At 38.7% G+C, this 23,841-nt stretch overlaps 1 protein-coding gene across 4 annotated transcripts in view; it reads right to left on the bottom strand.

Moving 5' to 3' along the window:
* Positions 1 to 23,841, bottom strand: part of AK9 (adenylate kinase 9) — a 190,039-nt gene that overhangs the window by 130,036 nt on the left and 36,162 nt on the right. For all 4 annotated transcript variants that reach the window (XM_032275055.1, XM_032275052.1, XM_032275054.1 and 1 more), the window contains exons 9-12: positions 20,730 to 20,804; positions 17,638 to 17,736; positions 11,321 to 11,460; positions 11,060 to 11,240 (exon numbers count right to left, since the gene is read on the bottom strand). In XM_032275055.1, the coding sequence (XP_032130946.1) occupies positions 11,060 to 11,240; positions 11,321 to 11,460; positions 17,638 to 17,736; positions 20,730 to 20,804 (495 nt within the window). The remainder of the gene's footprint in view (positions 1 to 11,059; positions 11,241 to 11,320; positions 11,461 to 17,637; positions 17,737 to 20,729; positions 20,805 to 23,841) is intronic.

The raw sequence follows: 23,841 nt of genomic DNA, 5'->3' as shown, positions 1-23,841 counted from the left end.
TTATTATTATACTTTAAGTTCTGGGGTACATTTGCAGAATGTGCAGGTTTTTACATAGGTATACATGTGCCATGGTGATTTGCTGCATCCATTACCCCGTCATCTACATTATGTATTTCTCCTAATGCTATCCCTTCCTTATCCCCCAACCCCTGATTTCCCTCCCCTAGACCCCCACCCCCTGACAGGCCCTGGTGTGTGATGTTCCCCTCCCTGTGTCCATGTGTTTTCATTATTCAACACCCACTTTTGAGTGAGAACATGTGGTGTTTGGTTTTCTCTTCTTGTGTTACTTTGCTGATAATGTGGTTTCCAGCTTTACCCATGTCCCTGCAAAGGATATGAACTCATGCTTTTTTATGGCTGCATAGTATTCCATGGTCCATATATATATATATATATATATATATATATTTTGAGACAGAGTTTCACACTGTCACCCAGGCTGTAGTGCAGTGGCACAATCTCGGCTCACTGCAATCTCTGCCTCCTGGGTTCAAGCAATTCTCCTGCCTCAGCTCCTTTGTAGCTGGGACTACAGGCATGCACCACCACATCCAGCTTTTTTTTTTTTTGTATTTTTACTAGAGATGGGGTTTCACCATGTTGGACAGGATGGTCTCGATCTCCTGACATTGTGATCCACCCACCGCAGCCTCCCAAAGTGCTGGGATTACAGGTGTGAGCCACCGCACCCGGCCTTCTTTATCCAGTCTATCATTGATGGTCATTTGGGTTGGTTCCAAGTCTTTGCTATTGTGACCAGTGCCGCAATAAAAATACATGTGCATGTGTCTTTATAATAGAACGATTTACGGTCCTTTGAGTATACACCCAGTAATGGGATTGCTGAGTCAAATGGCATTTTTGGTGCTAGATCCTTGAGGAATCACCACACTGTCTTCCACAATGGTTGAATTAATTTACACTCCCACCAACAGTGTAAAAGCATTCCTATTTCTCCACATCCTCTCCAGCATCTGTTGTATCCTGATTTTTTAATGATTACCGTTCTAACTGGCGTGAGATAGTATATCAATGTGGTTTTGATTTTCATTTCTTTAATGACCAGTGATGATGAGCTTTTTTTCATACATTTGTTGGCTGCATAAATGTCTTCTTTTGAGAAGTGTCTGTTCATATCCTTTGCTCACATTTTAATGGGGTTGTTGGTTTTTTTCTTGTAAATTTGTTTAAGTTCTCCCTAGATTCTGGATATTAGCTCTTTGTCGGACAGATTGCAAAAATTTTTCCCATTCTGTTGGTTGCTGGTTTACTCTAATGATAGTTTCTTTTGCTGTGCAGAAGCTCTTAACTTTAATTAAATCCCATTTGTCAATTTTGGCTTTTGTTGCCATTGCTTTTGGTGTTTTAGTCATGAAGTCCTTGCCCATGCCTGTGTCCTCAATGATATTGCCTAGGTTTTCTTCTAGGGTTTTTATGGTGTTAGGTCTTATGAGTACATCTTTAATCTATCTGGAGTTAATTTTTGTATAAGGTACAAGGAAGGAATTCAGTTTCAGCTTTCTGCATATGGCTAGCGAGTTTTTCCAACACATTTATTAAATAGGGAATCCTTTCCCCATTGCTTGTTTTTGTCAGATTTGTCAAAGGTCAGATGGTTGTAGATGTGTGTCAATAATTCTGAGGCCTCTGTTCTGTTCCATTGGTCTATATCTCTGTTTTGGTACCAGTACCATGCTGTTTTGATTACGTAGCCTTGTAGTACAGTTTGAAGTCAGGAAGCGTGATGCCTCCAGAATTTTTTTTTTTGCTTGGGATTGTCTTGGCTATGTAGGCTCTTTTTTTGGTTCCATATGAAATTTAAGGTGGTTTTTTTTTTCCAATTTTGTGAAGAAAGTCAATGGTAGCTTGATGGGGATAGCATTGAATGTATAAATTACTTTGGGCGTTATGGCCATTTTCACAATACTGATTCTTCCCAACCATGAGCATGGAATGTTTTTCCATCTGTTTGTGTCTTCTCTTATTTCCTTACTCTATAAGCTTTTTTCTATTTTTAAGCTTTTTTGGTAAAAACAAAGACACAAACACATACATTAGCCTAGCCCTACATAGGGTCATGATTTTCAATATCACTGTCTTCCTCCTCTACATCTTGTACCACTGGAAGGTCTTCAGAGACAATAACATACATGGAGTGTTGTCTCCCATGACAACAATGCCTTCTGCAATATCTCCTGAAGGACCTGCTTGAGATTGTTTTACCATTAACTTTTTCTATAAGTAGAATACATTCTAAAATAATGATTAAAAGTATAGTATAGTAAATACATAAAACAACAACCTCATTGTTAATTATCTTCATCAAGTATTACATAACTGTACATAATCGTATGTGCTATGCCTTTATACATCTGGCAGCACAGTAGGTTTGTTTATAGCAGTACCACAAACACATGAGTAACTTGTGCTATGATGTTACAATGGCTACGACTTCACTAGGCAATGAGAATGTTTCAACTCCATTATAATCTTATGGGACCACTGTTGTATATGCAGTCTGTCGTTGATGCAGCACATGACTGTATTGGTTTACCATACTGAACTTCTGGTTTTTTTTTTTTTTTTTTTTTTTTTTGAGACAATCTCTCCTTTTTACCCAGGCTGGAGTGCAGTGGTATAATTTCTGCTTACTACAACCTGTGCCTCCTGGGTTCAAGTGATTCTCCTGCCTCAGCCTCCCAAATAGCTGAGATTACAGGTGTGCACCACCATACCTGGCTAATTTTCGTATTTTAGAGACAGGGTTTTTCCATGTTGGCTAGATGGGTCTCAAACTCCTGGATTCAAGTGAACCATCCTCCTCAGCCTCCCAAAGTGCTGGGATTACAGACCACTGTGCCGGGCCTGAACTTCTGTTTTATGTTTTATTAAATCCAATATTTGGAAAGCCCTCAAGTGTTTCCCATTTTGATAGGACTCAATCTCCAAATTCATTCCCCCAGATTTTATTGAGGAGGGGTTTTAGGCTTGGTGAGGGAGGGTGTAGAGTAGACCTTAATCTAGGCTGTGGCCCATACTACCAAGGATGGCCTTTCACAGTGTGTCAGCTCGGTGTTCTGGTAATAAGGCCTCTCCTTTGTGACTGGGCCAGATGTCTCAAGTCCCAGTACTGCTCAACCTCCAGTATCTATTCTATTCACAACCTGGAGGAGCCACCCTTTGATAAGCTTTGTGAAGTCTTCTTTGTGAAGCTCTTGGCTACACAGACTTGGGCCTCGCTCTCACCCTACTCACAAGCAGCTCCTTTCTCGCTGCTGTGCTTCACAGTGCAGGCTGCTTCAGAACTCAGCTCAGCCTTCTCAGTCCCGTGTAAACACCATGTTCTACTTGTCCTGTCAGGAAACTGTCCACGCCCATGCAGACAATTGCGGTAACCAAGCAGCTCACCTCATGAGTTTCTCTTCCCTCAGGGATCACACAGTGGGAGGGCTAGTTTCCCTGACATGGCTGGAATGTAAAGATTCTTAAGAAGATGGTAGCAATGTACCGCTCCTTCAATAGTTTTTAAAACTTCTCATTCATGCATGTTTTCATTAGAACAAAGGTTGTCATTCTTTTTATGTGGGTGAAAATTTTCATCTTACTATTATTTTAATTTATGTTATTTATCTCCTGATGAGGTTAGGCATCTTTTGCAAGTTTTTTCCACTGACAACTCATCTTCTGTGGTTTTCTCTAGCTATCTGTTGCCTATTTGCCTAGTGTTGCCTTTTTCCTTTTGATCTGTAGGCGCTCAATGTATACAGTGCCAGAAACACTTTTTTAGTTATACTTGTTTCAAAGATCTCCAGGCTACTGGGTTTAATTTAAAAAAAATAGAGGCCTTGTAGCAGAGAAAAATGTTTTATACTTTTATGAAATATAATTATCAATCTTAAAAAATTATTTTGGGACATTAATTGTCTAATTGCTGCATTAAAAAGTACCTAAAAACTTAATGACTTAAAATGAACAAAAATAATTATTTCAGTTTCTGAGGGTAAGAAATAATTTTTCATGATTTTATTTTATTTTACTTTTTTAGAGATAGGGTCTCACCATTTTGCCTAGGCTGGCCTCAAACTCCTGGACTCAAGGGATCCTCCTGCCTCAGCCTCCCAAAGGGCTGGTGTTACAGGCATGAGCCACCATGCCCAGCCCATTTTTCATTGTTTTAAATGGGAAATTTATAATGCATTATACCTGATTCAAATTCTATAATGTAACTAAAACATAAGCAAAGCCCTATTACAAGTAATAGGCAATCATATTTGGATGCAAAATGGTTAAAATATCATTATGTGATCACCAAAAAATTAATATGATTGGTGGTACACACTTGTTTTCCATGTAGTAAAATGGCCTTTCTTAGGGCCAGGAACACTTGAGACTCCGTTACTGACACATGAGGAAGTTTCCTAAACACTTATCTTTGATTTTGACATTCCACCAATTACATTTGCAATGTATCACACCATCTTTCCTGAATATTATAAATTTAAAATGTAGAATTTTGTTTTGGAGATGTAAATATAAACAGTGTTTGAAAATGTTGTATTAAGAGATATGTAGCATGGTACTCGTACCAAAACAGAGATATAGACCAATGGAACAGAACAGAGGCCTCAGAGGCAACACGACATATCTACAACCATCCTATCTTTGACAAACCTGACAAAAACAAGCAATGGTGCAAGGATTCCCTGTTTAATAAATGGTGTTGGGAAAACTGGCTAGCCATGTGCAGAAAGCAGAAACTGGACCCCTTCCTGACACCTTACACTAAAATTAACTCCAGATGGATTAAAGACTTAAACATAAGACCTAACACCACAAAAACTCTAGAAGAAAATCTAGGCAAAACCATTCAGGACATAGGTGTAGGCAAGGACTTCATGACTAACACACCAAAAGCATTGGCAACAAAAGCCAAAATAGACAAATGGGACCTAATCAAACTCCACAGCTTCTGCACAGCAAAAGAAACAGTCATTAGAGTGAATAGGCAACCAACAGAATGGGAAAAAATTTTTGCAGTCTACCCATCTGACAAAGGGCTGATGTTCAGAATCTACAAAGAACTAAAACAGATTTACAAGAAAAAAACAAGCCCATTCGAAAGTTGGCGAAGGATATGAACAGACACTTTACAAAAGAAGACATACATGAGGCCAATAAATATATGAAAAAATGCTCATCATCACTGATCATTAGAGAAATGCAAATCAAAACTACATTGAGATACCATCTCACGCCAGTTAGAATGGCGATCATTAAAAAATCTGGAGACAACAGATGCTGGAGAGGACGTGGAGAAATAAGAACACTTTCACACTGTTGGTGGGAGTGTAAATGAGTTCAACCATTGTGGAAGACAGTGTGGCGATTCCTCAAGGACCTAGAAATAGAAATTCCATTTGACCCAGCAATCCCATTACTGGGTATATATCTAAAGGATTATAAATCATTCTACTATAAGGACACGTGCACACGAATGTTCATTGCCGCACTGTTTACAATAGCAAAGACCTGGAACCAACCCAAATGCTCATCAATGATAGACTGGACAGGGAAAATGTGGCACATATACACCATGGAATCTTATGCAGCCATCAAAAACGATGAGTTCATGTCCTTTGTAGGGACATGGTTGAACCTGGAAAACCATCATTCTCAGCAAACTGACACAAGAACAGAAAATCAAACACCGCATGTTCTCACTCATAGGCGGGTGTTGAACAATAAGAACACATGGACACAGGGAGGGGAGCATCACACACTGGGGTCTGTTGGGGGGAAACAGGGGAGGGGCGAGGGGGTGGGGAGTTGGGGAGAGACAGCATGGGGAGAAATGCCAGATATAGGTGATGGGGAGGAAGGCAGCAAATCACACTGCCATGTATGTACCTATGCAACAATCTTGCTTGTTCTTCACATGTACTCCAAAACCTAAAATGCAACTAAAAAAAAAAAAGGACATGTATGGTCTATGACATTTGTACATTAAAAGCCAAGTGATGCTTTACAGGATAATGTGGAAATACATTTTAAAGGTATGTTGGAATTGTAAGACCCTTGCATTATCTAAGAAGTGTAAAAGTACCAATTTATGTTAGAAGTAATATGTCAGGCATTATTTCTTGGGTGACTCTTTAAAGAAAAAAATATATAACATGCAAGATAATAGAGAGAAGTTTTAATTAGTTAAAAATGATATTACCTATGATAGCATCAAAACCCATCAAATATGTAGAGGTTTGTGTAAATTTCTACACAGAAAACCTAAATTATTACTAATGTAAATGAAAGAGGGGCTAAATAAATGGTAAAATCTATCATATTTATGGACTAGAAGAGTCAATATTGTAAAGATGTCCATTTCTCCAGCTGATTGATAAATGTGATGCTATCCCAGTTAAAATCCCAAAAGATTTTTCTATATAAAATTTCTCTCTATAAAATCAGTGAGGTTCGGAATTGTGGTTCACACTTGTAATCCAAGTGCTTTGGGAGGCTGAGGTGGGAGGATCATTTAAGGCAAGGAGCTCCCGAGATCAGCCAGGGCAACGTAGCAAGACCCCATCTCTACAAAAAATACAAAGATTAGCCAGGCATGGTGGTGTGCATCTGTCATCCCAGCTACTCAGGAGGCTGAGGTGGGAGGATTGTTAGAGACCAGGAGTTAGAGGATGCAGTGAACTATGATGGCAACATTGCACTTCAACCTGAGCAACAGAGCAAGATCTTGTCTTAAAAAGAAATGAAGTAAAAAAGAAATAGATCACTGAGTCCCAAAACAGACACACACATGTATAAAGACATGATAAGACAAAGGGGGCAAAACAGTTGATAAAGGATGATCTTTTCTTCAGTGATCCTGAAATGACTGAATATCTATATGGGAAAAAGTAAAACTTACCCTGTCCTTCGCATTATAAGAAAGTCAAGTCTAGGTGGATTATATATCTAATTGTGAAAGTCAAAACAATAGAACTTTTAGAAGTTAATATAGGACAATATCCTCATGATGTTTAGGTGGAAAAATTTTCTTAAGTGTGATATAAAAAGCACTAATGATAACAGACAAGGTTGATAAATCATTATCTGTTGAAATCAAGAACTTCTGTTTACTGAAAGATGCCATTAGAAAAGTGAAATGGCTAAAATCTCCTTAAGCTGATAAGCAACTTCAGCAAAGTCTCAGGATACAAAATCAATGTGCAAAAATCACAAGCATTTCTATACACCAATAACAGACAAACAGAGAGCGAAATCATGAGTGAACTCCCATTCACAATTACTACAAAGAGAATAAAATACCTAGGAATACAACTTACAAGGGATGTGATGGACCTCTTCAAAGAGAGCTGGAAACCACTGCTCAAGAAAATAAGAGAGGACACAAACACATTGAAAAATATTCCATGCTCATGGATAGGACAAATCAATATTATGAAAATGACCATACTGCCCAAAGTAATTTGTAGATTTTATGCAATTTCCATCAAGCTTTCATTGACTTTCTTCACAGAATTGGAAAAATCCACCTTAAATTTCATATGGAACCAAAAAAGTCCTGCATAGCCAAGAAAATTGTAAGCAAAAAGAACAAAGCCGCAGGCAACATGATACCTGACTTTAAACTATACTACAAGGCTACAGTAACAAAAACAACATGGTACTGGTACCAAAACAGTGATATAGACCAATGGAACAGAACAGAGGCCTCAGAAATAACACCACACATCTACAACCATCTGATCTTTGACAAGCCTGACAAAAACAATGAGGAAAGAATTCCCTATTCAATAACGTTGCTGGGAAAACTGGCTAGCCATATGTAGAAAGCTGAAACTGGATCCCTTCCTTACACCTTATGCAAAAATTAACTCCAGATAGATTAAAGACTTAAACAGAAGACCTAAATCCATAAAAACCCTAGAAGAAAACCTAGGCAATACCATTCAGGACATAGGCACAGGCAAGGACTTCATGACTAAAACACCAAAAGCAATGGCAACAAAGGCCCAAATTGACAAATGGGATTTAATTAACCTAAACAGCTTCTGCACAGCAAAAGAAATGATCATCAGAGTGAACAGGCAACCTACAGAATGGGAGAAAATTTTTGCAATCTGTCCATCTGACAAAGGGCTAAAATCCAGAATCCACAAAAATCTTAAACAAATTCACAAGAAAAATAAAAACAACCCCATCAAAAAGTGGGCAATGGATATGAACAGATGCTTCTCAAAAGAAGACATTTATGCAGCCAACAAGCATATGAAAAGAAGCTCATCATCACTGGTCATTAGAGAAATGAAAATCAAAACCACATTGAGATACCATCTCATGCCAGTTAGAACAACGATCATTAAAAAGTCAGGAAACAACAGATACTGGAGAAGATGTGGAGAAATAGGAATGCTTTCACACTGTTGGTAGAAGTGTAAATTAGTTCAACCATTGTGGAAGACAGTGTGGTGATTCCTCAAGGATCTAGAACCAGATATACCATTTGACCCAGCAATCCCATTACTGGGTATATACTCAAAGGATTATAAATCATTGTACTATAAAGACATAGGCACACGTATGTTTACTGTGGCACTGTTCACAATAGCAAACAGTTGGAACTGACCCAAATGCCCATCAGTGAAAGACTGGATAAAGAAAATGTGGCACATACGTACCATGGAATACTATGCAGCCATAAAATATGATGAGTTCATGTTCTTTGCAGGGACATGGATGAAGCTGGAAACCATCATTCTCATCAAACTGACACAAGAACAGAAAACCAAACACCGCGTGTTCTCACTCATAAGTGGGAGTTGAACAATGAGACTACATGGACACAGAGAGGGGAACATCATACACTGGGGCCTGTAAGGGGTTGGGGGACTAGGTGAGGGATAGCATTAGGAGAAATACCTAAGGTAGATGATGGGTTGATGGGCACAGTAAACCACTGTACTACATGTATACCTATGTAACAAACTTGCACATTCTGCACATGTACCCCAGTACTTAAAGTATAATTTTTTAAAAAAGAAAAGTAAAATGGCAAACCACAGAGAGACAGAGAGTAGTCATAATGCTTATAATCAACAGAGAACTTGTATATAGATAATATTAGGAACTCTTACTAATAATGTACAAAAAACAATTAAAAATGGGCAAGATACTTGAGAAAGTCCTTCAGAAAGAAAATATCTAAATGACAAGTAAACATATGAAAGAGGTTCAACCTCGTTAGTCATCAGAGAAAGGCAAATTAAAACCACAGTGAGATACTGCTATACACCCACTAAAATGGCTAGAATTAGAAAGACTGACCATCCTAAGAGTTGACAGCAATGTGGAATAATGGAACTCTCATACACTGTAGATAGTACTGTGAATTAATGGAACTACTTTGGAAAACAATTTGGCATTATCTACACAAGTTAAATATTTGTCCATGTGTGCACCAAGAGACATGTACAGGAATATCTATAGTAGTGTCATTCACTCCAATCTGGAATCAAAGTTTTATTAGTGCTCAAATGTGGATAAATACACCATGGTGTAATTCAACCAACAGAATACAATAAAACAGTAAAAATGAACAAACTACAGCTACATTCGATAGTGTGGGCAAATGTCATAATTATAATGTTAAGTGAAAGAAGCCAGGAACAAAGAAGATAAATTGTTTAAGTGGGCAAATACCATAACTATAATGTTAAGTGAAAGAAGCCAGGAACAAAGAAGATAAATTGTTTAAGTTTATGAAGTTCAAAAAAACATGCTAAACTAACCTGTGATATTTGGGTGTATGCTTCTATGGCAAAACCATAAGAGAAATATGGAAGTGAATGCCATAAAATTCTGGGCAGTGGTTACCTTTGTGTGGAGAGTGAGGAGACTGGTATTGAGAAGAAACATGAGAAGGCTTCTAGGTGCTGGCAACATTCCATATTTGACCTGGGTGGTGGTTACATGGGGGTTCATTTTGTGATAACTCAGTGGGGCTTCACTTTTCTGTATGTTTGTCATGTTTTACAATGAAAAAGTTGAAAGCAAATAGGAAATGATATTCCTGTGCTTAAAAGAATGCAGAAGGACTTGGAACGACTTCTAACACCTTCCCGTAGCCTGAATTGCTCTATGACTTTATCCATTATCTTTTGCCATTCCTTCTTGCATAGGCCATCCTCAAGCCACACTGCCCTTCCTAGAATTCCTCCACATTCCAATCCCTCATCAAATCTTCTGGCTCTGCCTTCAAATTATATCCCAAATATGCTTGTTTCTTTATCACTCTTGTCTAAGCTAAAAATAATTTACTGAGAGTGGACAACAAGATTACTGAGGGAGAAGGGGTCAAGGTGTTGAGAGGATCATCTTTGTAATACTGAAATTACCAAGAATTAGGACAGGAGTGAGTGTATGGGGAGAGTGAGAGTAAGCCAAAAGTAGTGAAACCCAGGAAACAGAAGATGAGTAGAACAAAGAAAGCTAGTAGGTGGCATAGTCTGAATGACATGACATTTACATCTGGGGGCTTTGGGGAAGCAGGGAGGGACTCTGGTCTAGAAGAAGCAATAAGCAACAACCAAAGAATGCTTTCCCTACTCCAAGCCCAGTGGAACAATTATCCAATTAAAGCATGAGATTTTAAAAAATGAGTATAGGCCGGGTGCGGTGGCTCACGCCTGTAATCCCAGCACTTTGGGAGGCCGAGGCGGGTGGATCACGAGGTCAAGAGATCGAGACCATCCTGGTCAACATGGTGAAACCCCGTCTCTACTAAAAATACAAAAATTAGCTGGGCATGATGGCGCATGCCTGTAATCCCAGCTACTCAGGAGGCTGAGGCAGGAGAATTGCCTGAACCCAGGAGGCGGAGGTTGCGGTGAGCCGAGATCGCGCCATTGCACTCCAGCCTGGGTAACAAGAGCGAAACTCCGTCTCAAAAAAAAAAAAAAATGAGTATAAATAAAATCCTACAAATTATAATCAAGTATAGATAGATACGCTGTAGACAGATAGATAGATAGATAGTTACCTTTCCTTTGTAATTTTCTGCAAGCATATTGCAAAGTGTTGTTTTCCCTGAATATTGAGGTCCAATTATGAATACTTTACACGGTGGTGCTGGCATAGGTGGAAGCAGATAGGGACGTGGGTTCAATAAAAATGGTTTTAATGCTTCTTCTGATGAAAGACAGTAGATCTTACCTAGAAAACTTCAAATATGCCATATAAGTAAACAACTGAAAAGACGTATGAGCAAGTTTTAAAATTAAGTTCTAAAAATCTTACTTACCTCACAGAATAATCTGATAATCCTGAATAAATGTTACCGTCTTTTAAATTCACAGGACATGTAGGTCCCCATTTGCTTCTCTGCCATCTATATCTTGGTGCAATAGGTTTATAAGATGCAAGAGTACGAAACAGCTCACCCTGTGAATTGCAAATACTACATTAAAAATATGGGCCTAAGTTTTGCTGGAATCAGCAGTATTAAATATTTCATTTATTATTTTATAGTGCTTTACTCTTTCAGAAAGAATTTAAAAAGCAAATTTTGGCTTTTTTCTTAACTGCAACATTCTGCACTTGTCTTTGATTTAATAAGACTAGTTTTCATTTATGTTAAAAAACTAAATTTTACTGAGTAATTTCTATCATGTGGTAAAATAGGCATAAGGTAGTTTGTACATTTTCTATCATCTTAGAAAACAGATTCTGAAAAATTCTTATAAAAATTTTTGAAAATGTACCAGATTCTTTGTCAATTTACCCTGGCTTTTACATATACCTACGATGTTACACACACATTGTTTTTGCACTTACTTAGTTATAAGTGGTTCTTTCATTCTTAAAATTTAAAGTCTCCTTCATCAGCAATCCTTTCTGTTGGTGACCTCCAGATAAGTTAAAAAATACTCTTCTACAGACTGTAAAATTCTGTAGAAAACTGCTAAATCTCAGCTGGGAACATGCTTATTTTATTTTATATTTATGCTTATTTTACCATATGATACAAAGATTGTTTGAAAGGTTCATCTGTCCTTGTGCTTCCTTAGCAGGGGATGAGAAAACTGGTGAGAGATGGCATGGTGAGGTTTATGGTTTTAATGTCCCCTCCAAAACTCATGTTGAAATTTAATTGCCATTGTGATGGTATTTAGAGGTAGGACTGTTAACAGGTGATTAGGTCATGAGTGCTCTGCCCTCATAAATAGATTAACGTGGTTATCTCAGGAGTGGGTGAGTTATTTTGAGAGTGGGGTTGTTATAAAGGCAAATTTGGCCTCCTCTAGCCCTGGCTCTGGCTTTTTCACTCTTTTGTCCTTCTACGGTCCACCATGGGAAACAGCACAAAGGCCCTCACCAGATGCTGGTGCCATGCACGTGGACTTCCCAGGCTCCAGAACTGTGAACCAAATAAACTTATTTTCTTTATAAATTACCTAGTCTGTGGTATTTTACTACAGCAAAAGAAAATGAAGACAGTGGGCAATGGCCAGGGGAAAAGTGCTCCCTCAAGCCCTCAGATGGGGGTCACACATGTATATGCTGGCTTCATAGTTGGCTATGGAATGCAGATGAGATTGTGAGCTATGATCTTCCCTGGACCACTGCAGCATCAGAGAACAAAGAGGCATGTGTACTGCAGAGATGCCTCATGAATGTTCCAAAGTGAGAGCTGGAAGTGATAGTAAATGTTAAGCAAACTGTCAATGCTTAGGGGACTTGCATAAGACTGAAAACCTCATCCGTGGAGCACATTAAGCTACAGCTCTTTTCCACAGAGTTCCAGGACAATGAGCTATGGACTGAAATCATACCTAGTTAGGTCAGGAAGCAGTCACTCTTTCCTTATCATCCATATTTTGCACCCATACATGAAAACAGTATTTGAATAGACCGCAAGTATTCTCTAAAAGGTTAAGTATTTGAATAGCAGACCATGTTCCTCTCTCAACTTCATGCCCATGGTACCACACATTCAGCAGGTGCTGAGGGGAGAGGAGAAGAGGAGCTTTTGAATGAATTTGATATTACAGGCTTAAAAATGATCAGGACTGGCTTCTGCTTAAACAAAGCAGACTGAAAACATGCATATATGTTTGCTGCTTTCCTAAAACCTCACTAAAATGACAGTAGAAGAATTTTTTTTTAAAAAAAAGAATAAACTCACGAAGACACAGGGAATGGGCGAAGAGACTAGAGATGTTGATTAGGCTGACAGCTCACCAGCTACAGCTACACAATTTTGTCAGCTAGAAAGCAGATGGATGAGTGGTAACTGACTTATGTCAGAGAAAGGTGATGGCTAAGTATCTGTGGAGCAAAGATAGGTATGGGAGGGGCAGGAACAACATGGAGCTAGTGGATTCACTTTGCAAAACACTGGAAAGACATGGGACCTTGTGATACCAGGTACCTCTGAAGGGAAATGAATGGAGAGCAGAAAACCGTATGACTGGTTGGAAATCTTTGAAAGAAGGTGCTAGTGCCAGAGCCACTCCCCCCCTACTTGGCTCCCTCCCACTACTTCTTTCTCAATCAGAAGACAGGAAGCATACTTTTTGGAGTGACTTAACCAGAGGAGCTTGTGAGGAATCCCAGATACAGCCAAGGTAGCGAGGCAGGGGCAGAAGAAAGTTGGCCACCATAGCCACTACCCTCAAACTCTACTCTGACCCCTCCTCTTGCTGAAGAATTTCTGGACCTTTCCATGATCCAGCAACTTAGGGTTAATGCCTCCCAAATGTCTCCAGCACTTCTGCCAGCTCTGTTGTGATTGGGTGAATGCCCTTGCATAGCACAAACCAATTTGCCAGGGCCAGAACGAAATGAACATTACAGGGCCCTTCTTCTACAGTTATTAAGAATTTCAAGACTGCAGCAGCAGAACATTAAACTAAGCACATAGTCGTCCTGTGTCATGAAGCCAGCCCTGCCCCTCCGATGCAATTGTTAGATTTTTTAAATATCACCATTGGTTCTAGGCACTTTAAAAACAACATCTCACGTAATCTTTACAATAACACAATGACATAGGGATTTTTATCCCATATATATATATATATATATATATATATATATATATATAATTGAATAAAGGGCAGCAAGGTTAAGCAGAGTACAGGTCTGATAGGCTATATAGCTGGAATTCAAATCCAGGTCTGTGTGACTCAAAAGCTAAAACTTTACTGTGCTGGGTGCCAGTCTGACCCTGTCCTTCCTCCTATTGCACAAATCCATGCCCACGTCGCCATCCACCTGCACAGCCCCTCCTCTCCAGCAACTCATCAGATGCTACAGCTCTCTCGCTCTTCACCAGGGAGCTGGAGTCTACAGTAAGGTCTTTGTGGCTCTCCTACCCCTTTAAATTAGTGGTTCTCTTCCCTGGCTGAATAGTAGAATCTCCTAGGGAAGATTTTTGGGTTTGTTTTTTAGTTTTTTAATTGTGGTAAAATACACATCGCATAAAATTTGCTTTTGTAACCACCTTTAAGCATACAGTTCAGTGGTATTAAGTATATTCACTGTGTTGTATAACCACCATCTCTATTCATTTCCAGAACTTTTCCATCATCCCAAACAGAACTCTGTACTCATGAAATAACTCTCTATTCTTCCTTACCCCCAGCTCCTGTTAACCTCTATCCTATATTCTGTCTCTATGAACTTGTCTATTCCGTGTATCTTTTATAAGTGGAATCATATATTTGCCCTTTTGTATCTGCTTGTTTCACTTAGTATGTTTTCATGGCTCAGATTTTATCATATATAAGAATTTTACCCCTCTTTAAGGTTGAATAATATTCCATCATACACACACACACACACACACACACAACACATTTTGCTTATCTATTCATCTTGATGGACATTGGGTTATTTCCACCTTCTGGCTATTGTGAATAGAGCTGCTATGAATATTGGTGTACAAGTATCCGTTTGAGTTCCTGGTCTCAATCCGTTGGGGGAAATGTCTAGTAGTACAATTGCTGGATAGATGATAACTCTATTTTTAACTTTTTGAGCAACCACCAAACTATTTTAAACAGCAGCTGCACCATTTTACATCCCTACAAACAATGCAAGAGGGTTCTCATTTCTCCCATCAACATTTGTTATTTCTCGTTTTTTGAATAATAGCACCCTAATGGACATGAGATGGCATCTCATTGTAGTTTTGATTTGCATCTCCCTAATGCCTAGTGATATCTAGCATCTTTTCATGTACTTACTGGCCATTTATATCTCTTATTTGGAGAAATGTCTATTCAAATCCTTTGCCCATTTTTGAACTGGATTGTTTTATTGCTGTAGAATTGTAGTTGTTCTTTACATATTCTGCATATTAATCCCTTATCAGATATATAATTTTCAAATATTTTTCTCCTTTCTGTGGGTTGTTTTTTCACTCTATTGATTGATGGTGTTTTCAATTTTTTTTTTTTTTTTTTTGTAGAGATGGGGTTTCACCATGTTGGCCAGACTGGTCTCAAACTCCTGGCCTCTATTGATAGTGCTGATGCACAAAAGTTTTTTGTATTTTTTTCTTTTGTAGTCTGTGCCTTTGACGTCATACTCTGTTTTGTTTTGTTTCACTTAATGACAGAGCCCTATCCTAGAAATTCTGTTTTAATTGGCTTGGGAATTGTTATGTTTAAAAAGCTTTCTAGATGACTCCATTTTGCAGTCAGGGCTGGGAATCACTGCTTTAAACATTTTCATTATATTGATTCTCTAAAAATCACCTGCCTTTAGCTGAAGGCTATTCATCTAAAGTCCTTTAAAAACACAGGAACTTGTAGATCAATCAACTTTAATTGACCAGGCTCCTTTGGCATCCCAAGAGTTAAAGTAGGTGTTGTCAGACTTAAATGGGTATAGGAATTCGTTCTAGATTTTGTAAAAATACATTTTCAGGTTCCATCTCCAGTTCAATCAGTCTGGGATTAGGGCCTGAGGGATTTGTATTTGTAGTAAGCTTCCAACATGATTCTTTTGGAGGTGAGTTGGACTGCCAGGTAGAAATGCTGCTTAAGGGATATGAATAATGACTCCAGCGTACACAGCCACATCTTCTTCCCTTTTATGAAAAAGGAGGCAGCCTCACCTGGTCATACAGCTTATAAACTACAACCTTACACCTATGCCCCACACATGCGATGCTTTCTAAGGACAAACGTTCTGGCTCAGAAATTTCCTGCAGGTTTTATAGGTACCTTTTATTTTTCCTTCAATAATGATTTAGAACAGGAGGCCTCAGTACATAGTTTATTTTTCCCAGCCTCTGTTCTGACCCGAGCCTACCTTTCTTCCTCTTCAGCACCAGTTCATGTTGCAGAGGTCCCAACATATTCCAGTTATGTGGACCCACTGAGATCTTGTTATGATAAAGGATAACAAAATGACCTCTTTCTTCAAAGATTTTTAAATTTAAATTATATCTATTTATGATCCTGGTATATGTTTGTATTTTATTTTATTTTATTTTTATTTTTGAGATAGGGTCTTGCTCTATCATGCAGGCTAGGGCGCAGTGGCACAATCATGGCTCACTGCAGCCTCAACCTCTAGGCTCAGCTGATTTCCCCACCTCAGCCTCTCAAGTACTTGGGACTATAGGCATGTGCCACCATGCCAGGTTATTTTTTTTTTATTTTTTGTAGGACCAGAGTCATGTATGTTCCAGGCTGGTCTCAAACTCCTGGGCTCAAGTGATCCTTCCACCTCAGCCTCCCAAAGTACTGGGATTACAGATGTGAGCCACTGTGCCCAGATCTGGTATGCATTTAAAAAAAATAATTTCTACTCATATAGGTGAAACTCAGCTTCTCAGAATAGATCAAATCCTTCAATTAAAACTCCTTGTGGCACTTTTGGCAGTTGGCAGTTATAATTTGATATCTATCACATATATAGCGCATCAGTGCCAGGAACACATTAGTTACTAAGAAAAAATTGGTTGAATGATCAAATAAATGAATAGTGCTTATGGAGTTAAGAATTTTAATGTCTTCAGATTCTTTGGTGCTGCAAATTTTTAAACTGAACTTGGATTTCTTTCTTATTATTCTTGTGTTTGTTTTGATTTTGTTTCAAAACTTGTGTTGTATCTAATATCTAAAAGGATATTGTGCTAATATTACAGCTTCTTCACAGAAATCAAATCCATTTTTATCAAAGAATACAAATTAGGGCCACAGCATACATATATGTGTGTAAACATAAATTAATAAATAAAATAAATTATTAATAAGTTAATTAAATTATTATCTATAATAATTTTTTTCTTGAGATAGAGTGTGGCTTTGTTGCCCAGGCTGGAGTGCAGTGGCGTGATCATGACTCACTGCAGCCTCAACCTCCTGGGCTTAAGCAATCCTCCTGTCTCAGCTCCTGAGTAGCTGAGACTGCAGGTGCATGCCACCACATCTGGCTAAGTTTTTCTTTTCTTTTTGTAGAGACAGGTTCTCACTAGGTTGTCCAGGCTGGTCTTGAACTCCTGGGGTTAAGCTATCCTCCCATGGGGTTACATGCGTGAGCTACTGCACCCTGCCCACAGTTTATATTGAAAAGCAGACTTTCAAACATTTCCATGTAACTTACATTTTCCAATGTGTCACTAACTTCTTCCTCTGCACCCTGAAGTTTGGTTATAACAGCTGCCCTTTTTAGGTTGAGATATTTAAGTCGATCCATAACAATCTAGATTTAAAGAACACATATTTAACTACATTGGCATCTGAATATCTCCAACATTCTGAAACAGCGATGGGCTTATGAGCCAAGCCCATGATCCCTCTGAGCCTCTGGGATGAATCCTTGCTTGCTGCTTCTGGCTGTTTGCTGACAATCCTTGGTATGTGTTGGCTTGCATATGCATCACTCCAATCTCTGCCTCTGCGGTCACAGAGCCATCTTCTCCTTTTGTGTCTGAGTCTCTTCTCCTAATCCATAGGCAAAGACCTTATTTTTCCAAATAAGGTCACATTCATAGGTGTTGGAGTTAGGGCTTCAACATATCTTTTTGAGGGACACATTTCAACTCATAATAGTCTGCCCTCTGGTCCCCAAATATTCATGTCCTTAGAGGTTTGGTCTCTGGGACCTCTTCAGGCAAAGGGATGATTGCCATGTGAGGACAGAGGCAAATATTGGAGTTATGCTGCCATAAGCCAAGGAATGCTGGGAGCTACCAGAAGCTGGAAGAAACAAAAGTAGAGCCTCCACAGTACGCTTTGGAAGGAGCATGGCACTGTCAACACCTTGATGTTGGACTTTTAGCCCCCAGAACTGTGAGAGAATAAATTTAAGTCATTTTAAGCCACCAGTTTGTGGCACTTTGCTATGGTAACCCCAGGAAATTAATGCAGACACTATGTGGAAGAATCTGGAAAAATAAAAAAGGCCAGCACATGAGATGGGAGATGGTGAGATAGCCAAAATCCTGATGGTGTGTGGTAGCCTGTGATAGATTGTGTTATTTGTTCACAATGCAACTTTCACTGATTAATTTCCTAGTTCACTTTGGGTGGAGTACACTTCCTTATTCCACTAATGTCGAGTTTCTCCATGTAGCCTGCTCTGCCAATAGAACGTGAGTGGAGGTGCAGAGTACTAGTTCCAATGGGGGCCTTCACAGCCTTGGCAGTTCCAGCCAGGCCCCCTGGAACCCACTACCTTGAGAAAAGTGTGTCCCAGGTAGTAAAAAGTGGTAGAATTCTGGTTATGTTTTGAAAGAGAAGCCTGCTGTATATGCTGGTGAATGGAATGTGGGATGTGAGAAAAAAAAGTCAAGGAGAGCAGCTGGCTGAGTGTTTTTGGCATTTACTGAAAGAGGAGAATGGTGGGAGGGGCACATTGGGGGCAGGATGGGAGTGGTGAAGTTCTATCTTGCACACTTAAATCCAAAATGACTAGTAGACATCCAATTAAAAAACAGAAGTGGCAGCTGTTAAGTATATAAGTGTGGAATTCAGGGGAAAGATATGAGATAGTAACATGAATTTAAGAGTTGTCAGTGGTTAGAAGATATCTAAAGCCACTGATGGAATGAAGTCTCTTAACGAGAGAGGGTAAACAGAGAAGAGGTCACGCCTTGTGAACTCTGGGGTCCTGAAACACTGCAGGTTAGAGAATTAGAGTGTCCAGTGAGGTGTAATGGAACTACTAAGGTGTGATGTCTGAGAAGCCAAGGGAAGAAAGGTGCAGAAACAAAGAAGTGATCTGTTGTGTCAAATGTTGCTTCTATTATAGATTGAATTAGATGACAACTAAAAAATGAGCAGTGGATCATGAGATCACAGGTGATCTTGGCAAGAGCATGTCCCAAGTGAGGAGCTTCTCCGTGATCTAGATCTACCACTAGCACTGTTACCATGTTGCCACCAATCAGATAAAGCCAGAAATCTGGGCATTGTCTTTGACTTTTCTCTCTCCCTTAATTTCCGTATTAAGTTACTCACCAAGCTCTGTCAAGTAGATTTCTTAAATGTTTCTCAGATCTGTCCTTTTCTGTCCATTCCTGTGGTCACTACCCTAGGTTAGGCTACCATCTCATACCTGATTGATGGCAAAAGCTGAAACTAGTTTTCCTACTACCAATTTGATTCTCCTTTCGTTTTTTCTTTGCATGGAACTGAGTGATCTTTCTTAAACAGAAATAGGATCATTTGCACTTTCTGGCTTAAAATCTTTCACTGGCTGCCTATTTCCTCATGTTGAGGTCTAAACTCCTTAATATGGTTTACAAGGTCTTTCTTGGCGCAACCCCCGCTTATTTCTAGTCTTGGCTCTATTCCACCCCTCTTACCCTATCCTCCTATGTTCTAGTCCTACATTCCATTCCTGCAACTCACTGTGCTCTTTCTGGCCTTTGGGGCCTTGACATAGCCCCTCCCCTCAGCATAGAACACTGTCCCACTTCCCTCACCTACCCTTGTCTTCAAGGTCTAGTTCTTACTGTCCTCTAAGTTTTTATTTAAAGATAATTTCAGACTGGTGGTCCTCCTTGCCTGATTAGGTTTTGTCATTATGCCATGAAATCCTATAATACCATGCATGTATATCCCTGACTATAACAAAAACTGCTCTCTAGAGATTTATTATTCCCAACATATTGGATACTGCATGAGGGAAGAGACGTGTGGACTCATCTGCCTCCTTTGTATCTGTATCCCTAGAGCTCATCATAATGCCGGACACTTATTAGATGTTTAAGAAATAGTTACTATATCTTTGTAAAACATTTTTGAGTTCCAATTTCTCTACATCCTCACCCACACTTTTTATTATCTTGTGTGTGTGTGTGTGTGTGTGTGTGTGTGTGTGTGTGTGTGTGTGTGTGTGACTTTAGTCATCCTAGAAGGTAAAAGGGGTATATCACTATGGTTTTGACCTGCCTTTACCTAGTGACAAATGATGTTCAGCATCTTCTCGTGTGCTTTTGGTTACCATTGCTTTTAATTTTCTTTTGATACCTTTGGACATACAGAGATTTTAAATTTGAATGTAGTTTTGATTTTAAAACGAACAGACGAAAAAACAGAACATCAAAATTTTAAGTGTCAAGACAAATTGTTCAAAGATAAATGGTGTTCAAATACAAATATACTCCTATTTATTAAAGAAGTACAATGCTGTCAATAGCTTTTAAATTTTCCACGCTGTGAAGTACTTCTGCTGAACACTGCACTCACCGTAAAGAGCTCCTCTGGTGGTTTATTTCCACTTAGCTCAATGAGATACTGGGGATTGTGTTCAGCCATTACTTCCTGCAGGTAATAGAAAAGAAACTTTATAATACAGGATCACTGGAAAAACAGAATAAAGATCAGAATCTTAACATACTATGCAGAAATATTTAAAGTAAATTGTTTGCCTTATACATGTTATAATATATGTTATTTTCAGTGCTCAAGAGATCTTTTGCAAAAGCTCAAACTAATCTTCTCATCATTAATTTTATTTTTCTATTAAAAAAAATCTTTTTTCTCTACATCCCATAGATGTATTGGAGCAGATAGATGCTCCAATACAAAATGTTTTGGAGCATCTATCTGCATATGTTCATAGCTTTGCTATTTGGTTTCCAAACCATGGAAGCATCTGATTAAAATTTAAGTCACAGATTTTCTTCATATAGATGCCAGCATCATTTAAACAATACAACATATTTTTATTATTTTAATACACATTTTTCTTATGGATTTTTTTTAAACTCAGAAAAGTAGAGAGAAAAAGGTCTCTAATCCAGCCTCTAAAGGTTTTCCTCCCATCTTTCATGCCGTGAAAAATTGTTTTGCATGCTCAAGATCATAATGAAGCTTACTTTTTCACTTAACATTGTAACTATGCTTCTCCTATACTTATATAAGATCACCATCAATGTAACATTTCAATGATTTTATAAGACTATGTACTGTGGATATAGCACAATTTATTTCATATTTCTCTGCTGTTTGATATTTAGGTATGTTACAATACTTTATTAGTTATTTTTAAGTATTTCTTTTTATGAACACTTTAAAAATTACTTTCTTCAGGTCAGGTTACCCACAAAGGAAAGCCCATCAGACCCACAGCAGATCTCTCAGCAGAAACCCTACAAGCCAGAAGAGAGTGGGGGCCAATATTCAACATCCTTAAAGAAAAGAACTTTCAACCCAGAATCTCCTATCCAGCCAAACTAAGCTTCATAAGTGAAGGAAAAATAATATCCTTTGTGAACACGCAAGTACTCAGAGATTTTGTCACCACCAGGCCAGCTTTACAAGAGCTCCTGAAAGAGGCTCTACACATATAAAGGAACAACTAGTACCAGCTACTCCAAAAACATGCCAAATGGTAAAGAGAATCAACACAATGAAGAATCTGCATCAACTAATGGGCAAAACAGCCAGCTAGCACCAAAATGGCAGCATCAAATTCACACATAACAATATTAACCCTAAATGTAAATGGACTAAATGCCCCAATCAAAAGACACAGACTGGCAAATTGAATAAAAAGCCAAAACCCATCGGTGTGCTGTATCCAGGAAACCCATCTCACATGCAAGGATACACAAAGGCTCAAAATAAAGGGATGGAGGAAGATTTACCAAGCAAATGGAGAGCAAAAAAAAAAAGCAGGAGTTGCAATTCTCATCTCTGATAAATTAGACTTTAAAGCAACAAAGATCAAAAGAGACAAAGAAGGACATTATATAATGGTAAAAGGATCAATGCAACAAGAAGAGCTAATTATCCTAAATATATACGCACCCAATACAGGAGCACCCAGATACATAAGGCAAGTTCTTAATGACTTACAAAGAGACTTAGACTCCCACACAATTACAGTGGGAGACTTTAACACCCCATTGTCAATATTAGACAGATTAACCAGACAGAAAATTAACAAGGATATCCAGGACTTGAACTCAGACCTGGACCAAGCAAATCTAATAGACATTTACAGAACTCTCCACCCCAAATCCACAGAATATACATTCTTCTCAGCACCACATCACACCTACTCTAAAATTGACCACATAATTGGGAGTAAATCACTCCTCAGCAAATGCAAAAGAACAGAAATCATAACAAACAGTCTCTCAGACCACAGTGCAAGCAAGTTAGAACTCAGAATTCAAAAACTAACCCACAACCGCACAGCTTCATGGAAACTGAACAACTTGCCCTTGAATGTTGACTGGATAAACAATGAAATGAAGACAGAAATAAAGATGTTCTTCGAAACCAACGAGAATGAAGACACAACATACCAGAATCTCTGGGACACATTTAAAGCAGTCTCTAGAGGAAAATATATAGCAATAAGTGCCCACATGAGAAGCAAGGAGAGATCAAAAATTGACACCCTATCATCAAAACTGAAAGAGCTAGAGGAGCAAGATCAAAAAAAGTCAAAGTCTAGCAGAAGACAAGAAATAACTAAGATCAGAGCAGAACTGAAGGAGATAGAGACACAAAAAACCCTTCAAAAAACCAATAAATCCAGAAGCTGGTTTTTTGAAAAGGTCAACAAAATAGACAGACCACTAGCCAGATTAATAAAAAAGAAAAGACAGAATAACCAAATTGATGCAATAAAAAACGATAAAGGGGATATCACCACAGATTCCACAGAAATTCAAACCATCATCAGAGATTATTACAAACAACTCTATGCACATAAACTAGTAAACCTGGAAGAAATGGATAAATTCCTGGACACTTGCCTCCCCCCAAGCCTAAACCAGGAAGAAGCCGAAACCCTGAACAGACGCATAACAAGGTCTGAAGTTGAGGCAGCAATTAAGAGCTTACCACCCAAAAAAAGCCCAGGTCCAGACGGGTTCACAGCCGAATTCTACCAGACATACAAAGAGGAACTGGTACCATTCCTTCTGAAACTATTCCAAACAATACAAAAAGAGGGAATTCTTCCCAAATCATTTTATGAGACCAACATCATCCTGATTCCAAAACCCGGCAGAGACTCAACAAGAAAAGAAAACTTCAGGCCAATATCCATGATGAACATAGATGCAAAAATCTTCAATAAAATACTGACAAGCTGATTGCAACAGCACATCAAAAAGCTTATCCACCATGATCAAGTAGGCTTCATCCCGGGGATGCAAGGCTGGTTCAACATACACAAGTCTATAAACGTAATTCACCACATAAACAGAACCAAAGACAAAAACCACATGATTATCTCAATTGATGCAGAGAAGGCCTTTGACAAAATTCAACAGCCCTTTATGCTAAAAACCCTCAATAAGCTAGGTATTGACGGAACGTATCTCAAAATAATAAAAGC

Source organism: Sapajus apella, unplaced genomic scaffold, assembly GCF_009761245.1.
Source record: "Sapajus apella isolate SASKATOON/1434 unplaced genomic scaffold, GSC_monkey_1.0 scaffold6, whole genome shotgun sequence".
NCBI classification, from domain to species: Eukaryota; Metazoa; Chordata; class Mammalia; order Primates; family Cebidae; genus Sapajus; species Sapajus apella.
This window is presented reverse-complemented; position numbering and strand designations above follow the sequence as displayed.